Source organism: Spinacia oleracea, chromosome 5, assembly GCF_020520425.1.
Source record: "Spinacia oleracea cultivar Varoflay chromosome 5, BTI_SOV_V1, whole genome shotgun sequence".
NCBI classification, from domain to species: domain Eukaryota; kingdom Viridiplantae; phylum Streptophyta; class Magnoliopsida; order Caryophyllales; family Amaranthaceae; genus Spinacia; species Spinacia oleracea.
In genome coordinates this window covers 41,235,297-41,252,879 of record NC_079491.1, presented here as the reverse complement: position 1 = coordinate 41,252,879, position 17,583 = coordinate 41,235,297, and the positions used below count along the sequence as shown (strand labels likewise).

Genomic DNA, 17,583 nt, shown 5'->3' with positions numbered 1-17,583 from the left:
AAAAGATTAATCAATTTCCAAATTATTAATCCTTAGACTTTATTCTAATTAAAATTTAATTTAATTAAAATAATGCGACCTACGAAAATAATTAAAATCAATTATTTCATTTTAATTTCATTTAGTGGCTCCCACTCAAACCAATAATTATTCCGGATAATTAATTATGAAATATTAAATTAAAACTCGCGGCCCGGCCCAAGTAAATAAAATATTAAATTAAATATCCCGTTAGCCCAAATTAATGCAAATAAGTCAAGCCCAACAAATTTTTTAAAAAAATGTCATGTGCTTACTTGGGCTAGGCTTGCGCCCAGCCCATCGTAGCATTTTGTGGCCTACGAGGCACACGAGCATAGCACGCGCACCCGCAGCCACCGCACACGTACCCGCAGCATCGATGTTGCCCCTGCGTGCCTTGCTCGACGTTGTCGCAGCGCATCGCTGCACATCGAAAGGCTGCTTTGCGCGCAGCACATGCCCCACATCCTCGCCCAGCGCGCGCGGCACGCAGCGTCAAGGCTGCTGCCCGCGTCGCTGCGACTCGGCTTGCGCATGGTAGCTCGCATGGCTCGTCTAGCCACACGCCCACCACACACTCGTGTTCGTGCCTTTGGTTCGTGCCTACGGACCAACTCAATTAAAAAAAAAAAATTAATTTCAAGAACTTGCATTAATGTTATTTTCCATAAAAGTTACGATTTTTATTTTCGAAAAACAACAATTTTTAACGATTTAATAAACTTTAACGACAATCCAATTTCGAAAATATTAAATCAAGGCTAACATTATTCAAATTTTTAAGAACGAACGAATCAACTTGAAAATTTTGAAGTTTTTAAATAATAAAATCTAAAACTTTAAATCGTTCTTTAACATTTAAATTTCAGATTTTAATAATTAGGTTTAAGTGCGATTAAAATTAACGAAATCATTCAAAATTTTAATCCAATAATTTTAAAATTAGCCGCTGACCCATGAAATTATATTCCCTTTCCCAATTAACCGAATTATTAGACCAAAATTATTTTAAAAATCAATTAGGGTTCTAAATTCTACGAATTGGGAAAAATCAAAATTATGGTTTATACTTATCGGAAAAATCTGAAAATTTTACCATAGATCAAAAATACTCCCAGTGACATCGTGTCAAAATTTCAAGAAATTCCGAGTAGTATATGTTGAGCTTTTAATTAAATTACTTTCTGACACTTTAAATTTTTATTAAAAAATTAACAAAAACGCCCAAAAAACGACACTTCGAGGCCTGTTTTGCGATTTCGTTCGCATAAGTTTATCTTAGAAAATCGTTTTCAATCAGATTAGGGTTTGAAAAATCGAAAAAGCGAATCTTTTTGAAATCAGACCTTGTTACGCAATTCATCCAAAAATTCATAATAAATCCGAAAAATTCAAAAAAAATTCCAAAATTTCGACAGATGCAAAAACAAATAAAACATGCTAAAATATGCTTTGAATACATAAGGCTCATGATACCACTGTAGGGGAATACAGTTAAACATAATAACATGTGCGGAAACAATCCCCAAAGCCAGGAAGCATGTATAAAGCACAGATTAAGCATACTTACGTTTGAAGCGTGTTTTCCACAAATCTGTCAACGAACACGAACTTAGAACTCCACTTTTCGTTCCTCTACTTGGTTCACCGACACGATCAGATCCGTCTTGATTATCGTAGCTTAGACAATCGATCAAGATAGTTTGCTTTTGAGAAGAACTCACTTTGGAGGCACTGAGAGAATTAGGGTCCTCTGAGTCTCTAGGGTTTGAGTGTGTATTGAATTGTGTGTTGTATGGAAAATGCAATAACCTATTATATTAATGATGTAATCTGCCAAGACTTAACAATCCTTGACCGGCCACACATACACGAGCACATGGACCACAGCCCGCCGCCCAGCAACACACTGCAGGCCGAAGCCCACAGCGCGCGCGCCGAGCAGCTAGGCCATGGGCCTGCTCGCTCGTCGCTTGTGTTTCTTGCACTGATGTTGCGTGCTCGCGCCCAATGCGGGCTGGCTTCTCGCCTTTGCTCGCGAGCTTGCTGGCTCGTTGGGCCTTGTACGCTTGCGTGCTTGGCTCGACGGGCCGATGCCCTTAGTATTCGCGTTTAATATCTTTCCGATATTATTTATCGTTTCGTATATGACGAATCACCGTCGTACGATACGATTTATTCGTGTCGCCCAGCTTACGAATATTCGCGATACGATATACGATTCCGATGCAAGGTCGTATCGTATAATACGTTTCCAACTAATTCCCGAAAAGCTATTAAATGAATTTCCGATTCATTTAATCCGGTGATCTATTACGTGTCATTGGTGTGACCTTGTAGGTTCAGTCAAGAGTAAGCTGTGAGTTCAATATTCATTAGAACTCACTGATCGGAAGCATTGCTCCAGCTAGCTGTTCCGATCACTTGATCTCACTGAATTAATTGTTCGCAATTAATTTGAACCTTGGTATTAGACTTAATGCACCTTGGGTGAAGGACATATTTCCTTCAATTGGTCGTCCACCTTTCAATGACCTGGATTAGGGATCCTTTGTGACTTCAATATTCAAGTTCACTTATGGGTGTTTCTTTGTCGAAGAATCCATCTTGACATCCCATTTGAATGATTTGAATCACATGGATTTATCATTTAATACTAAACCAAAATTAAATGAATATGAAATAATAAATTTCATAAATATGAAATGGTTAAACCAATTGTTTTAAACATAGATCTAACAGATGTTCTAAAACAATACTTAGAAAATCAAAGCCATTCTCCAACATGCTTGATTCCCATGGTTGCTTCATGTGCGTTGTGTTTCACTTGTGGAAACGGTTTAGTCAATGGATCTGCGACGTTGTCGTCAGTTCCAACCTTGCAAATCTCGATTTCTTTTCTTTCAACGATCTCTCTAACGATATGAAATCGCTGCAGTACGTGCTTGGACTTCTGGTGGCTCCTAGACTCCTTTGCCTGGGCAATGGCTCCGCTATTGTCGCAATACAAAGCCACTGGTCCTTTAATGGAGGGGACAACCCCAAGTTCTCCGATGAACTTCCGAATCCAAACAGCTTCCTTTGCTGCTTCTGAGGCAGCAATGTACTCGGCTTCAGTTGTAGAATCCGCAATAGTGCTTTGCTTAGCACTTTTCCAGCTTACTACTCCGCCGTTGAGGCAGAACACAAACCCAGACTGTGATATGAAATCATCTTTGTAGATTTGAAAGCTTGCGTCCGTATAGCCCTTAACAATCAACTCATCTCTACCACCATAAACCAGAAACTGATCCTTAGTCCTTTTCAGGTACTTTAGGATATTCGTGGCAGCAGTCCAATGTGCCTCACCTGGTTCTGACTGGTACCTGCTCGTTGCACTGAGTGCGAACGAAACATCCGGCGTTGTACAAATCATAGCATATATGATGGATCCAATATCCGAAGCGTATGGAATTTCACTCATCTTTCTACGCTCATCAGATGTTTTGGGACACTGATTCTTGCTTAGATATGTGCCATGTGACATGGGTAGATAACCTCTCTTGGCTTTCATCATATTGAACCTAGCTAGCACTTTGTCAATGTAAGTGCTCTGACTTAGTCCAATCATCCTCTTAGATATATCCCTATAGATCTTGATGCCCAATATGTACTGTGCCTCTCCTAAGTCCTTCATTGAGAAACACTTTCCAAGCCAAGTCTTTACAGACTCCAACATAGGAATGTCGTTTCCAATAAGCAGTATGTCATCAACATACAAGACTAGGAATGCAATTTTACTCCCACTGACCTTCTTCTATACACAAGATTCGTCCTGATTCTTGATGAAGCTAAACTTATTGACTGCTTCATCAAATCGTTTATTCCAACTCCTTGATGCCTACTTTAGTCCGTAGATGGACTTCTTAAGATTGCATACCTTTCCTTGGTTCTTTTGATCGACAAAACCCTTCGGCTGCATCATAAACACAGTCTCTTCAAGAACACCATTCAAGAAGGCAGTTTTGACATCCATTTGCCATATTTCATAGTCATGAAAAGCGGCAATCGCAAGGATTATCCGAATAGACTTAAGCATCGCGACTGGAGAAAAGGTTTCATCGTAGTCAACGCCGTGAACTTGTCTGTAACCTTTTGCTACCAATCTAGCCTTGTATATGCATACAATTCCATCTTTGTCTTACTTCAATTTGAAGATCCATTTGCATCCGATAGGTGTGAACCCATCCGGCAAATCAACCAAATCCCAGACTTGATTTTCAAACATGGAGTCTATTTCAAATTTCATGGCCTCTAACCATTTAGTGGAGCTTGGGCTCGTCATAGCTTGCTTGTAAGTCATAGTTTCATCACTATCCAATATGAGAACGTATAAGTTTTCAGTCAAGAGGACGCATGTCCATATGTCCGGCTGAAAAATAGTTCTACTTGACTTACGAGGGGCTACAACGTTTTGAGGAAGTACTCCCACTGGCTCTTCTAAAGACCTTGTAGGCTCATCAACCTGAACTGCTTCTAAAGAGTTATGAGTTCGTTGTTCGTCTCGAATCTCTTCGAGGTCTATTATTCTCCCACTTGTCAATTTGGAAATATGATTCCTTTCCAAAAAGACACCGTCACGAGCAACGTAAACCTTGTTGTCTGACTTGTCGTAGAAATAATACCCCTTTGTTTCTTTTGGATACCCAACGAAGAAACATTTGTCAGATTTTGGTTCGAGCTTGTCCAAAATTAATCGCTTGACATATGCCTCGCAACCCCAAATCTTCAGAAAAGACAACTTTCGTATGGAGTCTTTTCAACAGCTTTTGACGGAGCACGATTCAGTGTGAGTGCTGCAGTTTGCAACGCATGTCCCCAGAACTGTAAAGGAAGTTCGGCCTGACCCATCATTGACCTGACCATATCGAGTAAGGTCCTGTTTCTCCGTTCCTACACTCCATTTCGTTGAGGTGTCCCTGGAGCAGTCAATTCAGAAAGAATACCGCATTCTTTTAGATGGTCATCAAACTCATGGCTAAGATATTCACCTCCTCGATCCGATCTTAGAGCTTTGATTTTCTTGCCATGTTGATTCTCTACTTCATTTTGAAATTCTCGGAATTTCTCAAACGATTCAGACTTGTGTTTCATTAAGTAAATTAGCCATATCTACTGAAATCGTCCGTAAATGTTATGAAATAGCTGAACTCACCTCTAGCTTTCGTACTCATAGGCCCACATACGTCTGTATGTATTAGCGCTAGTAGTTCGCTTGCTCTTTCTCCCACCTTTGAGAAAGGTTGCTTTCTCATTTTGCCAAGTAAACATGATTCGCATTGATCAATCATCTCTAAATCGAATGATTCTAGAATTCCTTTCTTTGAAGTAATTCCATGCGCTTTGTGTTTATATGGCCTAATCGACAATGCCACAGAAATGTGAGATCCGAATCACCAGTTTTAGCCTTTTTGGTATTTATGTTATAAACGTGTTTCCTCGTATCTAGCACATATAGACTGTTTTCTTGTTGTGCTGAACCATAAAACATTCCATTCAAAGTAAAAGAACAACTATTGTCTTTAAATTGAAAACTAAAACCTTTAGAATCCAAACTTGAAACGGAAATAATGTTTCTGGTGATACTAGGAACATAGTAACAGTTTTCTAGTTCCAAAATAAAACCACTAGGCAAAGAAATAAAATAAGATCCTACGGCTAATGCAGCAATCCGTGCTCCATTTCCCACGCGTAGATCCATCTCGCCTTTATCAAGCCTTCTACTTCTCCTTAGTCCCTGCGAATTGGAACATAAGTGTGAGCCACAACCAGTATCTAATACCCAAGAAGGAGAATTTGCAAGATTACAATGTATAACATACATACCTGAAGTAGAAGCAACGTTCCCGTTCTTCTCATCTTCCTTTCTCTTCAAGCAATCCCTCTTCCAATATCTGAAGTAGAAGCAACGTTCCCGTTCTTCTCATCTTCCTTTCTCTTCAAGAAATCCCTCTTCCAATGCCCCTTCTTCTTGCAGTTGAAGCATTCAGAGTCGGCAGGAGAACGAGTCACCCTCTTCTGTTTACCAGAACTAGTGCCGTTGGACTTGGATGAGGGCGTAGCCTTGCCCTTACCCTTCTTTCCCTTATTCTTGCCTGATTTCTTGAAGTTCTTGCCCTTACGCACCATAATCACATCGTACTTATTCTCTTGCTTGAGCGTCTTTTCAGCGGTTTTCAGCATACTGTGAAGCTCAGTAAGAGTTTTCTCCATATTGTTCATGTTGTAATTCAACTTGAACTGGTCATATCCACTATGAAGCGAATGGAGAATGATGTCAATATCCATTTCATTTGAGACGTCAGAATCTAGAGCTCTCATGTTCTCAAAGAGTCCAATCATTTTAAGAACATGTGGGCTCACTGATTCTCCTTTCTTAAGCTTAGTCTCAAGGATCAACCTCTGAGTCTCAAATCTTTCGATTCTGGCTTGGTTCTGAAACATGTTCTTCAACTCCGAGATGATTTGGTAAGCATCCGAGTTAATGAACGTTTTCTGAAGTTCAGGACTCATGGATGCAAGCATCACACATTTGACATCCCTGTTGGCCTAGATCCAATGATTAAGGGCAGCTTGAGTTACCTCCGGCCCAGCCTCTTCCGGTAACTCTACCTCAAGGACATATTCCTTTTCCTCATGTATAAGAACTATTTGCAAGTTTCTTTGCCAGTCGAGGAAATTGTTGCGATTCAACTTCTCTTTGTCGAGAATTGAACGCAGATTGAAAGTGTTATTGTTTGCGGCCATTTTGATTATTACAATCGAAAAGAATTTGCAATAAATAACCATTCATAAACTTTAATAACTTTGAAATAAAAGCTAACATGCAATCATTAGAGCTATTAAACATTTCATTCATGAAAAAAGCAAAACATGGTCCAAAAAGAATGAAACGATTCCAAGACCCCAAAAGTCCTAAATCCTTAAGCAGCTTTGGCATGTCTTAAGTAGTTTAAGATTCTAGGTAAGCAAAACCTATTGCTAGTAATCTCCAAATTACTCTTGGTTAATAAATTAATACCGTAATTTATCCCATTGCCACAACATAATGCCATTGTTGTTTGAGTTGAAACCACAATCAACGTGCTCCTTTGGGACGCCTTACCACCTATGTCAACTAAAATAGCACCTCGCTTTGGCGTAAACCTACTACCTTAGATCCTTAGATTTTTGTAAGTGCGTGATTTGGAAGGCAATTTTTAAACTCAATATTACTTTGGACCTAGTTGTTTCTATGTTGGTTCGATTATTTAGTGAACTTAATCTAATCGAGTCATATGAAAATAACCTATTCATGCAAAACATACATACATACATTCAAGCATAATATATATATATATATATATATATATATATATATATATATACATATATATATATATATATATATATATATATATATATATATATATATATATATATATCAAAATGCATAAATATTTGGTGAACTAGTATGGCCCAAAACATCTTGTCTTGAAGCATCCGATCTTCATCACCACCTTGTTAGCTTGGCATCGTCTTGAATCTTCGTTCAAATGCTAACTTAAAGTTCTAAACTTAGAAATACTTGAAAATAATAAAATTACATCAAAATTTCCGTGGTTTGTAGACCATATTTAAAACTTCACATTCAAATATATAACGGTTCGCATACCGTATTTAACTATCCTAAATGGCCATACTAGTCACTTGGAGTACCTGCATTACATAAAATATATATTCTATGCATTCACCCATTCGTATGCTAAAACGAATGGCCCGTATAAATATGCAAGTATTTACATGAATTAATTAAAATTCACGTTCACATAAACGCGTCCTAAAAGATTAATCAATTTCCAAATTATTAATCCTTAGACTTTATTCTAATTAAAATTGAATTTAATTAAAATAATGCGACCTACGAAAATAATTAAAATTAATTATTTCATTTAAATTTCATTTAATGGCTCCCACTCAAACCAATAATTATTCCGGATAATTAATTATTAAATATTAAATTAAAACTCGCGGCCCGGCCCAAGTAAATAAAATATTAAATTAAATATCCCGTTAGCCCAAATTAATGCAAATATGTCAAGCCCAACAAATTAAAAAAAAATGTTCATGTGCTTGCTCGGGCTAGGCTTGCGCCCAGCCCATCGTAGCATTGTGTGGCCTACGAGGCACACGAGCAAAAGCCCGCGCACCCGCAGCCTTGCACATGTACCCGCAGCAGCTGCTGTTGCCCCTGCGTGCCTGGCTCGACGTCGTCGCAGCGCATCGCTGCACATCGCAAGGCCTCGTGCCTTGCTTTGCTCGCAGCCCACGCCCATCATCCTCGCCCAGCGCCCGTGGCACATAGCGTCCATACTGCTGCCCGCGTCGCTGCGGCTCGGCACTCGCATAGCAGCCCGCATGGCTCGTCGAGCCACACGTCCACCATACTCGTATGTTCGTGCCTTTGGTTCGTGCCGAACTTGCATTAATGTTGTTTTTCATAAAAGTTACGATTATTATTTTCGAAAAACAACGATTTTTAACGATTTAATAAAATTTTAACGACAATCCAATTTCGTAAAATATTAAATCAAGGCTAACATTATTCAAATTTTTAAGAACAAACGAATCAACTTGAAAATTTTGAACTTTTTAAATAATAAAATCCAAAACTTTAAATCGTTCTTTAACATTTAAATTTCAGATTTTAATAATTAGGTTTAAGTGCGATTAAAATTAACGAAACCATTCAAAATTTTAATCCAATAATTTTAAAATTAGCCACTGACCCATGAAATTATATTTCCTTTCCCAATTAACCGAATTATTAGATCTAAATTATTTAAAAAATCAATTAGGGATCTAAATTTTTTGAATTGGGGAAAAGCAAAATTAGGGTTTATACTTATCGGAAAAATCTGAAATTTTAGCATAGATCAAGAATATACCCAGTGACATCCTGCCAAAATTTCAAGCAATTCCGAGTAGTTTAGGTCGACCTTTTAATTGAATTACTTTCCGACACTTTTAATCTCTACCCTTTAAAAAGTGGGAAGGCACATTACTGTGCTTATGAACATTAACTTTTTTTTTTTTTTTTTAGTTTTTTGTGTCTTTCTTTCTCCTTTTTCCTCCTCTTGCCCACATGTTCTCTTTCATTACCCATGAAAATGCCAAATTGCCAATATCCATCTTCTTCTTTCTTGTTCCATGCCATTTTCATCAGTAAACTCAAACAAGCATTTACTTATATCAACTTTTACAAACGGATCAAAACCAACAACAATATCGAACATCATTCGAATTAACACAGTATAATACTCCTCTTGTTTTTTCTTTATGTCTTTGCAAGTTAAAGATTAGATTAAGATTGCAGGACCTAATTTCGGGTTTCGAATGTAATCAAGAGTTTAAGTACAAGCTTTGAATTGCAGTTGTAATTATTAATTTTTGGTTTTTGGTGATTAATTATTGGGTAGTCTTTGAAATTAACGGCGTATAATTGGTGTTTCTTGAGACTAATTTTGACCTATAATTTAAACATAATCTCATGATTTGTCACGTTTTCGAGGCTAATTTTTGTAAGGGAAGAGGACATCTTGTGTTGTTGGAGATTCTGGGGAATTTTTTTTTTTACAGAAAATTATATTTTAATTTATGTGAATTTCATCAATTTGTGCTCTAATATATATTCTTTCAGAGCTATTTGTTTTAAATATTCACCTGAAAATTGTATTATTGTGTGAACTTATACCCCTTCTTTGTATAGAAAAGTGAACCACTAAACACATGAGTAAATGTCTTTTCCTATGATATATTCTTGAGTTTATAAGTAATTGTTTATAATAATCAAATTAGCATGTTTGTTTATAAACCTCAACTTAAGTGTTGGTTGTGGTTATGTGTGGCGCTTTAATGCTTTAAGTATCAAACGTTGGACCGGGTGAATATATTTCTTTTAGTATAATCCTAACATTGTCTCATTTTTGGTATACAATGGCTTGAGTTTTTCAAACATTTTAGCCTTTCATTTGGAGATTTGTTATAGGTGGTTATATATGACTGCTTTGTTGTGGTATTTCTGTGAAGTACGGAGTACTACGTAAGAGCATTGTGTGAATTTCTCCAGCTATGACTCAACCTTGCACAAGTTGTTATAATGAGAACACTTTTATCACACAAGGGTTACTTGCCAAAAAAAAAAAATACTGACTAGGCATACACTTTGGTTAATATTTTGGGCACACTGATAGACATGTAGTAATAGTTCCATAGACTCATAATTTCGCTATTGTAGAATAAAAGCACAACAAAACTATACATACTATTATTCCATATGCTCATAAGCACAAGAACACATTGGTGCCAAATTTGAAATCCCCAGCTACACCGTGCGCAATGCGCGCTTCCGGCGACTAGTTTTTATTAGAAAATTAACAAAAACGCCCAAAAAACGACACTTCGAGGCCTGTTTTTGCGATTTCGTTCGCATGAGTTGATCTTAGTAAATCGTTTTCAATCAGATTAGGGTTTTAAAAGTCGAAAAAACGAATCTTTTTGAAATCAGACCTTATTACGCAATTCATCCAAAAATTCATAATAAATCCGAAAAATTCACAAAAAAATCCAAAATTTCGACAAATGCAAAAACAAATAAAACATGTTAAAATATGCATTGAATACATAAGGCTCATGATACCACTGTAGGGGAATACAGTTAAAACATAATAACATGTGCGGAAACAATCTCCAAAGCCAGAAAGCATGTATAAAGCACAGATTAAGCATACTTACGTTTGAAGTGTGTTTTCCACAATAATCTGTCAACGAACACGAACTTAGAACTCCACTTGTCGTTCCTCTACTTGGTTCACCGACATGATCAGATCCGTCTTGATAATCGTAGCTTAGACAATTGATCAAGATAGTTTGCTTTTGGGAAGAACTCACTTTGGAGGCACAGAGAGAATTAGGGTTCTCCGAGTCTCTAGGGTTTGAGTGTGTATGGAATTGTGTGTTGTATGGAAAATACAATAACCTATTGCATTAATGATGTAACCGGCCAAGACTAACAAGCCTTGACCGGCCACACACATACGAGCACACGGACCACAGCCCACCGCCCAGCGACACACACTGCAGGCCGAAGCCCACAGCGCGCGCGCGTCGAGCAGCTGGGCCATGGGCCTGCTCACTCGTCGCTGCTTGTTGCTTGCGTTGCTGTTGCGTGCTCGTGCCCACACGCGGGCTGGCTTCTCGCCTTTGCCCGCTAGCTTGCTGGCTCGTTGGGCCTTGCACGCTTGCGTGCTTGGCTCGACGGGCCGGCAACTCCGATTCCCTTCGTATTCGCGATTTAATATCTTTCCGATATTATTTTTCGTTTCGTATACGACGAATCACCGTCATACGATACGATTTATTTGTTTTTCCTAGCTTACGAATATTCGCGATACGATATACGATTCCGATGCAAGGTCGTATCGTATAATACGTTTTCCAACTACTTTCCGAAAAGCTATTAAATGAATTTCCGATTCATTTAATCCGGTGATCTGTTACGTGTCATTGGTGTGACCTTGTAGGTTCAGTCAAGAGTAAGCTGTGAGTTCAATATTCATTAGAACTCACTGATCGGAAGCATTGCTCCAGCTAGCTGTTCCGATCACTTGATCTCACTGAATTAATTGTTCGCAATTAATCTGAACCTTGGTATTAGACTTAATGCACCTTGGGTGAAGGACATATTTCCTTCAGTGGTGCCCTAAGACTGGTCCTGGTTGGGGTATTTAGTGGCTTAGGTGGTGGACCCCTCTTAGGAGTTAATTTCTTAGGTTTGGGTTTCACAGTGGTGGAACTTTTTGGTGGTGTTTTTTGCTTATCTTCTTGGTTTCTTTGTGGTTCAAGTTGTGCGGAGATAATGGGAATCAAATCTGGTTCATCTACTCCATGTAATACATACACCTCCAAACACTTAATCATTTTTGCAACAGCAGTCATCTCCCTAACCTCCTTATCCGTATACACCCTTCTCAAACCATTCTCTAAAGTCATTCCCGGAATTAAGTAATATATTCCATCAATTTTTCCGTACTTCCCACACTTCTTAGCCAAATCTACAAGCCAAAACCAACACAATTCATCAGGATCAACCACAAATGTTCTACCTTGTGCTCCAACATAGGCCCAACCATTATTTGACTTCCTAAACAACCCACCATGCCAGAATTTTAATGTAACATCATCATCTTCCATTTTCCCCAATTTTACCTATAAATAGTGAATATTTGCGCAATTAACACATAAATACACAGTCAATCACAGTAACTTAATTACAATCAATCACAATTTAACCATAACCAGTAAAAATTAAACCCTAAACCCTAATTTAACACCAATCAATCAAAAACCCTAAACCCTAATTATGAAATACATGTTCATAATTATACCCTAATCAATCACAATTGAAACCTAACAAATTGCAAAAACTCAAATAAATCCCTAATTATTCGCAAAAAAAACCCCTAATTATTCGCAAAATATCCCTAATCAATCGCAATATATCCAAAATTAATCAAAACACTTTTACAGCAGTTCATGACACAACGAATCATCCAAAGCACACCCAAAACAAAGAAATATGCAAAATTGCAGGCAATTCTGGACATTAAATCGTAAACCTAACGTCTGTAAGCAAAATTATTAGGGTTTAGACTAGGCTTACCTGTATGATGTACGATTCTGGAAATTAATGAAGATGACGCCAAATTCTGCTATGCGTACGTCCTTTTCCTAAATTAATGGCCCAGAATTGATGTTGACAAAAGCAACGACAGAGGAGAGAAGAACTTCAGTAGAGAAGAAAGAGGAGTGAATGAAACAGGGGTAGTAATGGGGAAGTGGGAGAGGTGGTTGAGAAATGAAGGAGGGAAATGGAGGGAAACAGAAGAGAAGTCAACATATTCGAGTTTGACTTCTCTTATTGCCACGTAACACTACTAGAAAAAGGGTTTATAACGACGAACTTTTTCGTAGTTATAAGGACGAACTTTTTCGTCGTTATAAGGCCAAAAAGTCGTCGTTAAAACCTTTAACGACGAACCAAGTTCGTCGTTGGTTTTGTCGTAACAGCTTCCGACGTTATTCGTTATAACGACAATGTTCGTCGTGAATTTTAAACGTCGAAATCATGTGTTAGTCGTTACTTAATAACGACAATATACTTCGTCCGTCGTTAACTTATTACGACGACTCAATTTCTTGTCGTTATTAATCATGAAATAACGTCGAACAAATAGAAAATAAAGACCAACTAACTTGACGTAAAAAGAAGTTCAAATAGTAAGAGAAATTTAATTAGCATCTAAAAACAATAACACCGCTTAAAATATTTCATTACTCAATCAAATGAAAAGTAACAAATTTAAACGATTCGTATAAAACCAATAGAAAAAAAATAATATTTTTATTAATAGCCAAAAATATGGCAATACAAATTAAAGTTCTCGCTCCATTTCATAATCGAAGAAAGAAAAAAAAAGATCTAACACCCAGTCTTAGTTCTACTGTTAGCTCCATCAAGTGTCTTGTGATCAAATTGGACAAATCACCCAATACAATTTTTTTTAGTACCTATATAGAGTATGTCAATACTAATACCACAAATGACTAGTATTAGTACTACTTAGTTATATATTGGTAGACCAATACCACACTAATCAGTACCAATACCAAACAATAAGAGTCACTTGCTTCTATTTTGAACACAAGACACTTTTGACATAGACTTCTCTCTCCTACATTAGCCCGAAAATACATAATAAGTACATCAAATGATTTGGTGGTAAAAAAACGAGTTGTTGAGGGCTTGATGTCAGCTTCCTTGTTAAAATGTAAAATACCTACAAATGTAAAAGAAATTGGAAATTGTAAGTAGTAATGTTAATAGAAATAAAATATAAGATCATATACTATGTATATAAACCATAGCATAAGTAATACATCATGTATTCCTCTGTTTTAGACTTCAAAATTAACCAATGATGCCCAAAAGTCTACAATTTTTCCACACTTGGAAGTTAAAAAATGGAAGAAAAGGTTCTCAAGGGTGAGCATTAGACCTGAGGAGACATATTTGAGCAGATTATCAGTAGCCCAATAGAATTATTGTCATTGTCATTCTAGAAATCCGGACTTCACATTGACATCTCCTACCTGCAACAAAGCAAGTTACTTAACTCCCTATTGATTACAAAAGAACCTCCCTAGCATCATAATGGTTATTATCTCTAGAATCATAAAACTTATTCACCACCATTCTGATTATCGAATAATCAAAATATTTTAACTTATGGAACAGAACATAAAAAGCAGCATATTTAGTTATGACTGTAACATGAAAATCATGATATCAAAATTATTCATTTCCTGAGTTAAGTTATAGGTTTTGGTAAACTCGATTTCTACGGAGTGTAAAGGAAAAACAAGTAAAGGACCCGAGGAATCAGCCAACCACACTCTTCTATCATGTCTGACAAAGATACATATAACCTAGGAACAAAAATTAAATACCCTTTCAAAGAATTTACTCAGAATTGGTAGCTTTTTACAGGATAGACTGTAACAACGTCTAAACCTGGCTAGGATGAATATGAATATTGGCATTTATCATCTGCGGTTGATACTCTAGTCAACTACGAGTATGAATATTCAAATATGCAGCGTACATTTAATGCACACAAAAAAGATGTAAAGGTTATGCACATCAAAGAGAGTAAAAGAACCTGAATAATCCAACGCTTAGATGACCTGAATTATCGTCATAAAATCTCAGACACCTGAGCAGGGGAATATTAAGTTATTACAGCATAAAAACAGAAAAAAGAATGCCAAAAAAGTGAATTAAATACCATGACAAAATCAGTGAAAATGAACTAACTTGTATGGGCATCTCGGCTATGATGAGATTACTACCTTCTTCAATGCTCTTAAGAGTCACTACTTCACCCCCGACAACCATGTTAATCACAATCCCATCTGAAGACACTTGCACAATACAAAATGATAAATGATGGTGCCTCATACAATACAATTACATAAAATTATAATTAAATTACCTGAAGTTAAACAAGATGCCATCCGCCTTGTATATATTTCCTGCAATCAATAAGTGATCCAATATATATTATTGGCTCAAAAAATGAAAAGAAGGCAGATATACACCCTCCACCCCAACTATAAAGGGAGATGATGTTATTGCAAGGTCAAAAAGAGATAGTACACAGGTTAAAAAGAATATTGCAACAGTCCAACTACAAACTAAGGATTTACTTCTATTTCAGGGACAAGTATATGAAGATTAAAGGGAGGATGATATGGGACCAACCAAATCCAGTTTTCTTATGTCTGCTACTTTAATGGCTTCTCCTTGAAAATACCAATAGGTTTTTACAATCATGACTCTAACATGAGCTACTGATCATCATATTCATATACTAATTTCAATTTCACAACAATTCTAAGTTTACAGCAAAAACTAGTGAAGAAGATCAACAATTCTGATTCAACAATCCAACTATCACCATAAGCCAAATTGCAAGAAGTAGGACAATTAGAATTGATACCTGCACTATTAGCAAATGCAGCAACATGAACTCCACCACTACCAGTAATCTGCACATGATGTTGCGGAACACTTTGTTCTTCAGAAGACGAAGTCGCCATTAAAGAGCTCACAAATTTCTTCAATAAAATTCTACAAATCGATCAAGAATCCAAAAGAAAACCCTCAAAAATATGGAACAAGAATCAAGCTGCAAATTGATCTGAATTTGCAGTAACGAACAAAGAGAACGACTGAACAATCAGTCGCAACTGAAGAAAAGAGCCTCAATCAAAATTTCCAGAAATTCGATTGAACAGTACCCACAAAATTTGGGGAAAAAATACTCTAGATTAACAAAACTAAAGGTGTTTGGTTGTGTTTAAATGCAACAAATCAAGCATTATAAGCGATTTTTCACACAAAACCCAAATGCTATAAAACAGGAAATTATTAACGGAATCAACAACACATGCAAGCTCAAATTTTGCAGTGGCGTATCCACAAATCAGATTTTTCTACAAAAAACAATCTGAATTCGAAAGAGTTAAGCAATGAAAGAAATCAAGACAACCATTGATTTACCTGGATCGGGTGACTATGGAATTAGATTATTGTTTCCTTCCCAATCTTAATATTAGATCCTCAAATCCTCGATTTTGGGGAAGATGATTGAGATTGAAAAAATCAACAAAGTGTGCAATAGAGGAGAGATACGGTGGCTAGGGTTCTCTTCTGTAGCTCTAGAAGGATTATTGATGGGTTATAAACTTTAAAGCCTTTGTTATCTAAGCAAAGACGACGAACAGGGAAAAAAAATGAAAATCCGCTTTTTTTATTTTTCATAAAATTTTAAATTAGATTAACCGCGCCTCTATATATTACATTTTGCGACAATATTTTCGGCATTGTCGTTATTTGGTTGTCGTTAATGTGCTAATTTCTAGTAGTGAAAGCCACGTCACCCATTTACCTTTGTTAGCAGGTCAAAAAAAAAAGAAGCCCTTTAATTATAAATTAGTGCTTAAGCTTATATTATTCTTATATTAATGAAAGCTCGGCCCTTTTTTAGCGAACCGGCCAAAGGTTGGATTTTTAAAATCAATTTTTCCTAAAATGAATATGCTAGTGAAGGTTACAGATTCGGTCAAGAGGGAGAAACTTATAATATCGTAGCTGCTCATGGTTATTTTGGTCGATTGATCTTCCAATATGCTAGTTTCAACAACTCTCGTTCTTTACACTTCTTCTTAGCTGCTTGGCATGTAGTACGTATTTGGTTTACTGCTTTAGGTATTAGTACTATCGATTTCAAGTTAAATGGTTTCAATTTCAACCAATCTGTAGTTGATAGTCAAGGTCGTGTAATTAATACTTGGCTGATATCATTAACCGTCCTAACCTTGATATGTAAGTTATGCATGAACGTAATGCTCATAACTTCCCTCTACACCTAGATGCTATTGAAGCTCCATCTATAAATAGGTAAAATTTTATTTTTAGCTTAGTGTAGATGAGTTAGTGAAAGTAAAGGGGTAGTGTTGATTTATTGACAAAACAAGAAATCGGGTTATTGCTCATTTACTAGTACTATTTATAAATAGTTCAGTTATAAGTAAATTTAAATAAGGGGAGGATGTAGCCAAGTGGATTAACGCAGTGGATTGTGAATCCACCATTCGCAGGTTCAATTCCTGTTATTTTCCCGTATGGCCAATCATTGTGGGTATAATGGTAGATGCCCGTGACCAAGTTACTATTATTTCTTTTTCCGCCTATTTGTTAAGCTTCTCAATTTTTCTTAATAAATGATTCTCTACAATTGGATTTTTTTTAGTGAACGTGTCAGAGTTAATTACTCCTATTTTTTTAATGTAAAGACGAAGAAACTAATTCTATTTTCATTTTCTTTCCAATTTACTACATCGACGAATAATAAAATTATC

The 17,583-nt window shown here is 36.7% G+C and overlaps 1 protein-coding gene across 5 annotated transcripts; it reads right to left on the bottom strand.

Annotated features, from left to right (window-relative positions):
- Positions 1 to 13,484: 13,484 nt before the first annotated feature.
- Positions 13,485 to 16,475, bottom strand: LOC130460943 (uncharacterized). Of its 5 annotated transcripts, none has more exons than XM_056828783.1 (5): positions 16,223 to 16,475; positions 15,660 to 15,790; positions 15,153 to 15,192; positions 14,975 to 15,081; positions 13,485 to 13,937 (listed from the first exon to the last, which is right to left on the bottom strand). In XM_056828783.1, the coding sequence occupies exons 2-5, from the start codon at positions 15,714 to 15,716 to the stop codon at positions 13,833 to 13,835; spliced, it is 309 nt and encodes a 102-aa protein (XP_056684761.1). In that variant the 5' UTR covers positions 15,717 to 15,790; positions 16,223 to 16,475; the 3' UTR covers positions 13,485 to 13,832. The 5 variants fall into 5 exon arrangements, 4 of the variants coding, with proteins under 4 accessions (XP_056684761.1, XP_056684759.1, XP_056684762.1 ...); XM_056828781.1 differs by having other exon boundaries at positions 15,010 to 15,081; XM_056828784.1 differs by having other exon boundaries at positions 14,975 to 15,072; positions 16,223 to 16,474.
- Between the last annotated feature and the right edge of the window lie 1,108 nt (positions 16,476 to 17,583).

What these genes read in the sequence shown, in the direction of transcription:
- LOC130460943 (XM_056828781.1), bottom strand. Translation starts at nt 15,716, where the DNA reads ATGTGCAGATTACTGGTAGTGGTGGAGTTCATGTTGCTGCATTTGCTA. An exon ending in TGCATTTGCTAATAGTGCAG is followed by an intron (nt 15,193 to 15,659) that starts GTATCAATTCTA and finishes TATTGATTGCAG; the next exon opens with GAAATATATACAAGGCGGAT. An exon ending in GGCATCTTGTTTAACTTCAG is followed by an intron (nt 15,082 to 15,152) that starts GTAATTTAATTA and finishes GTATTGTGCAAG; the next exon opens with TGTCTTCAGATGGGATTGTG.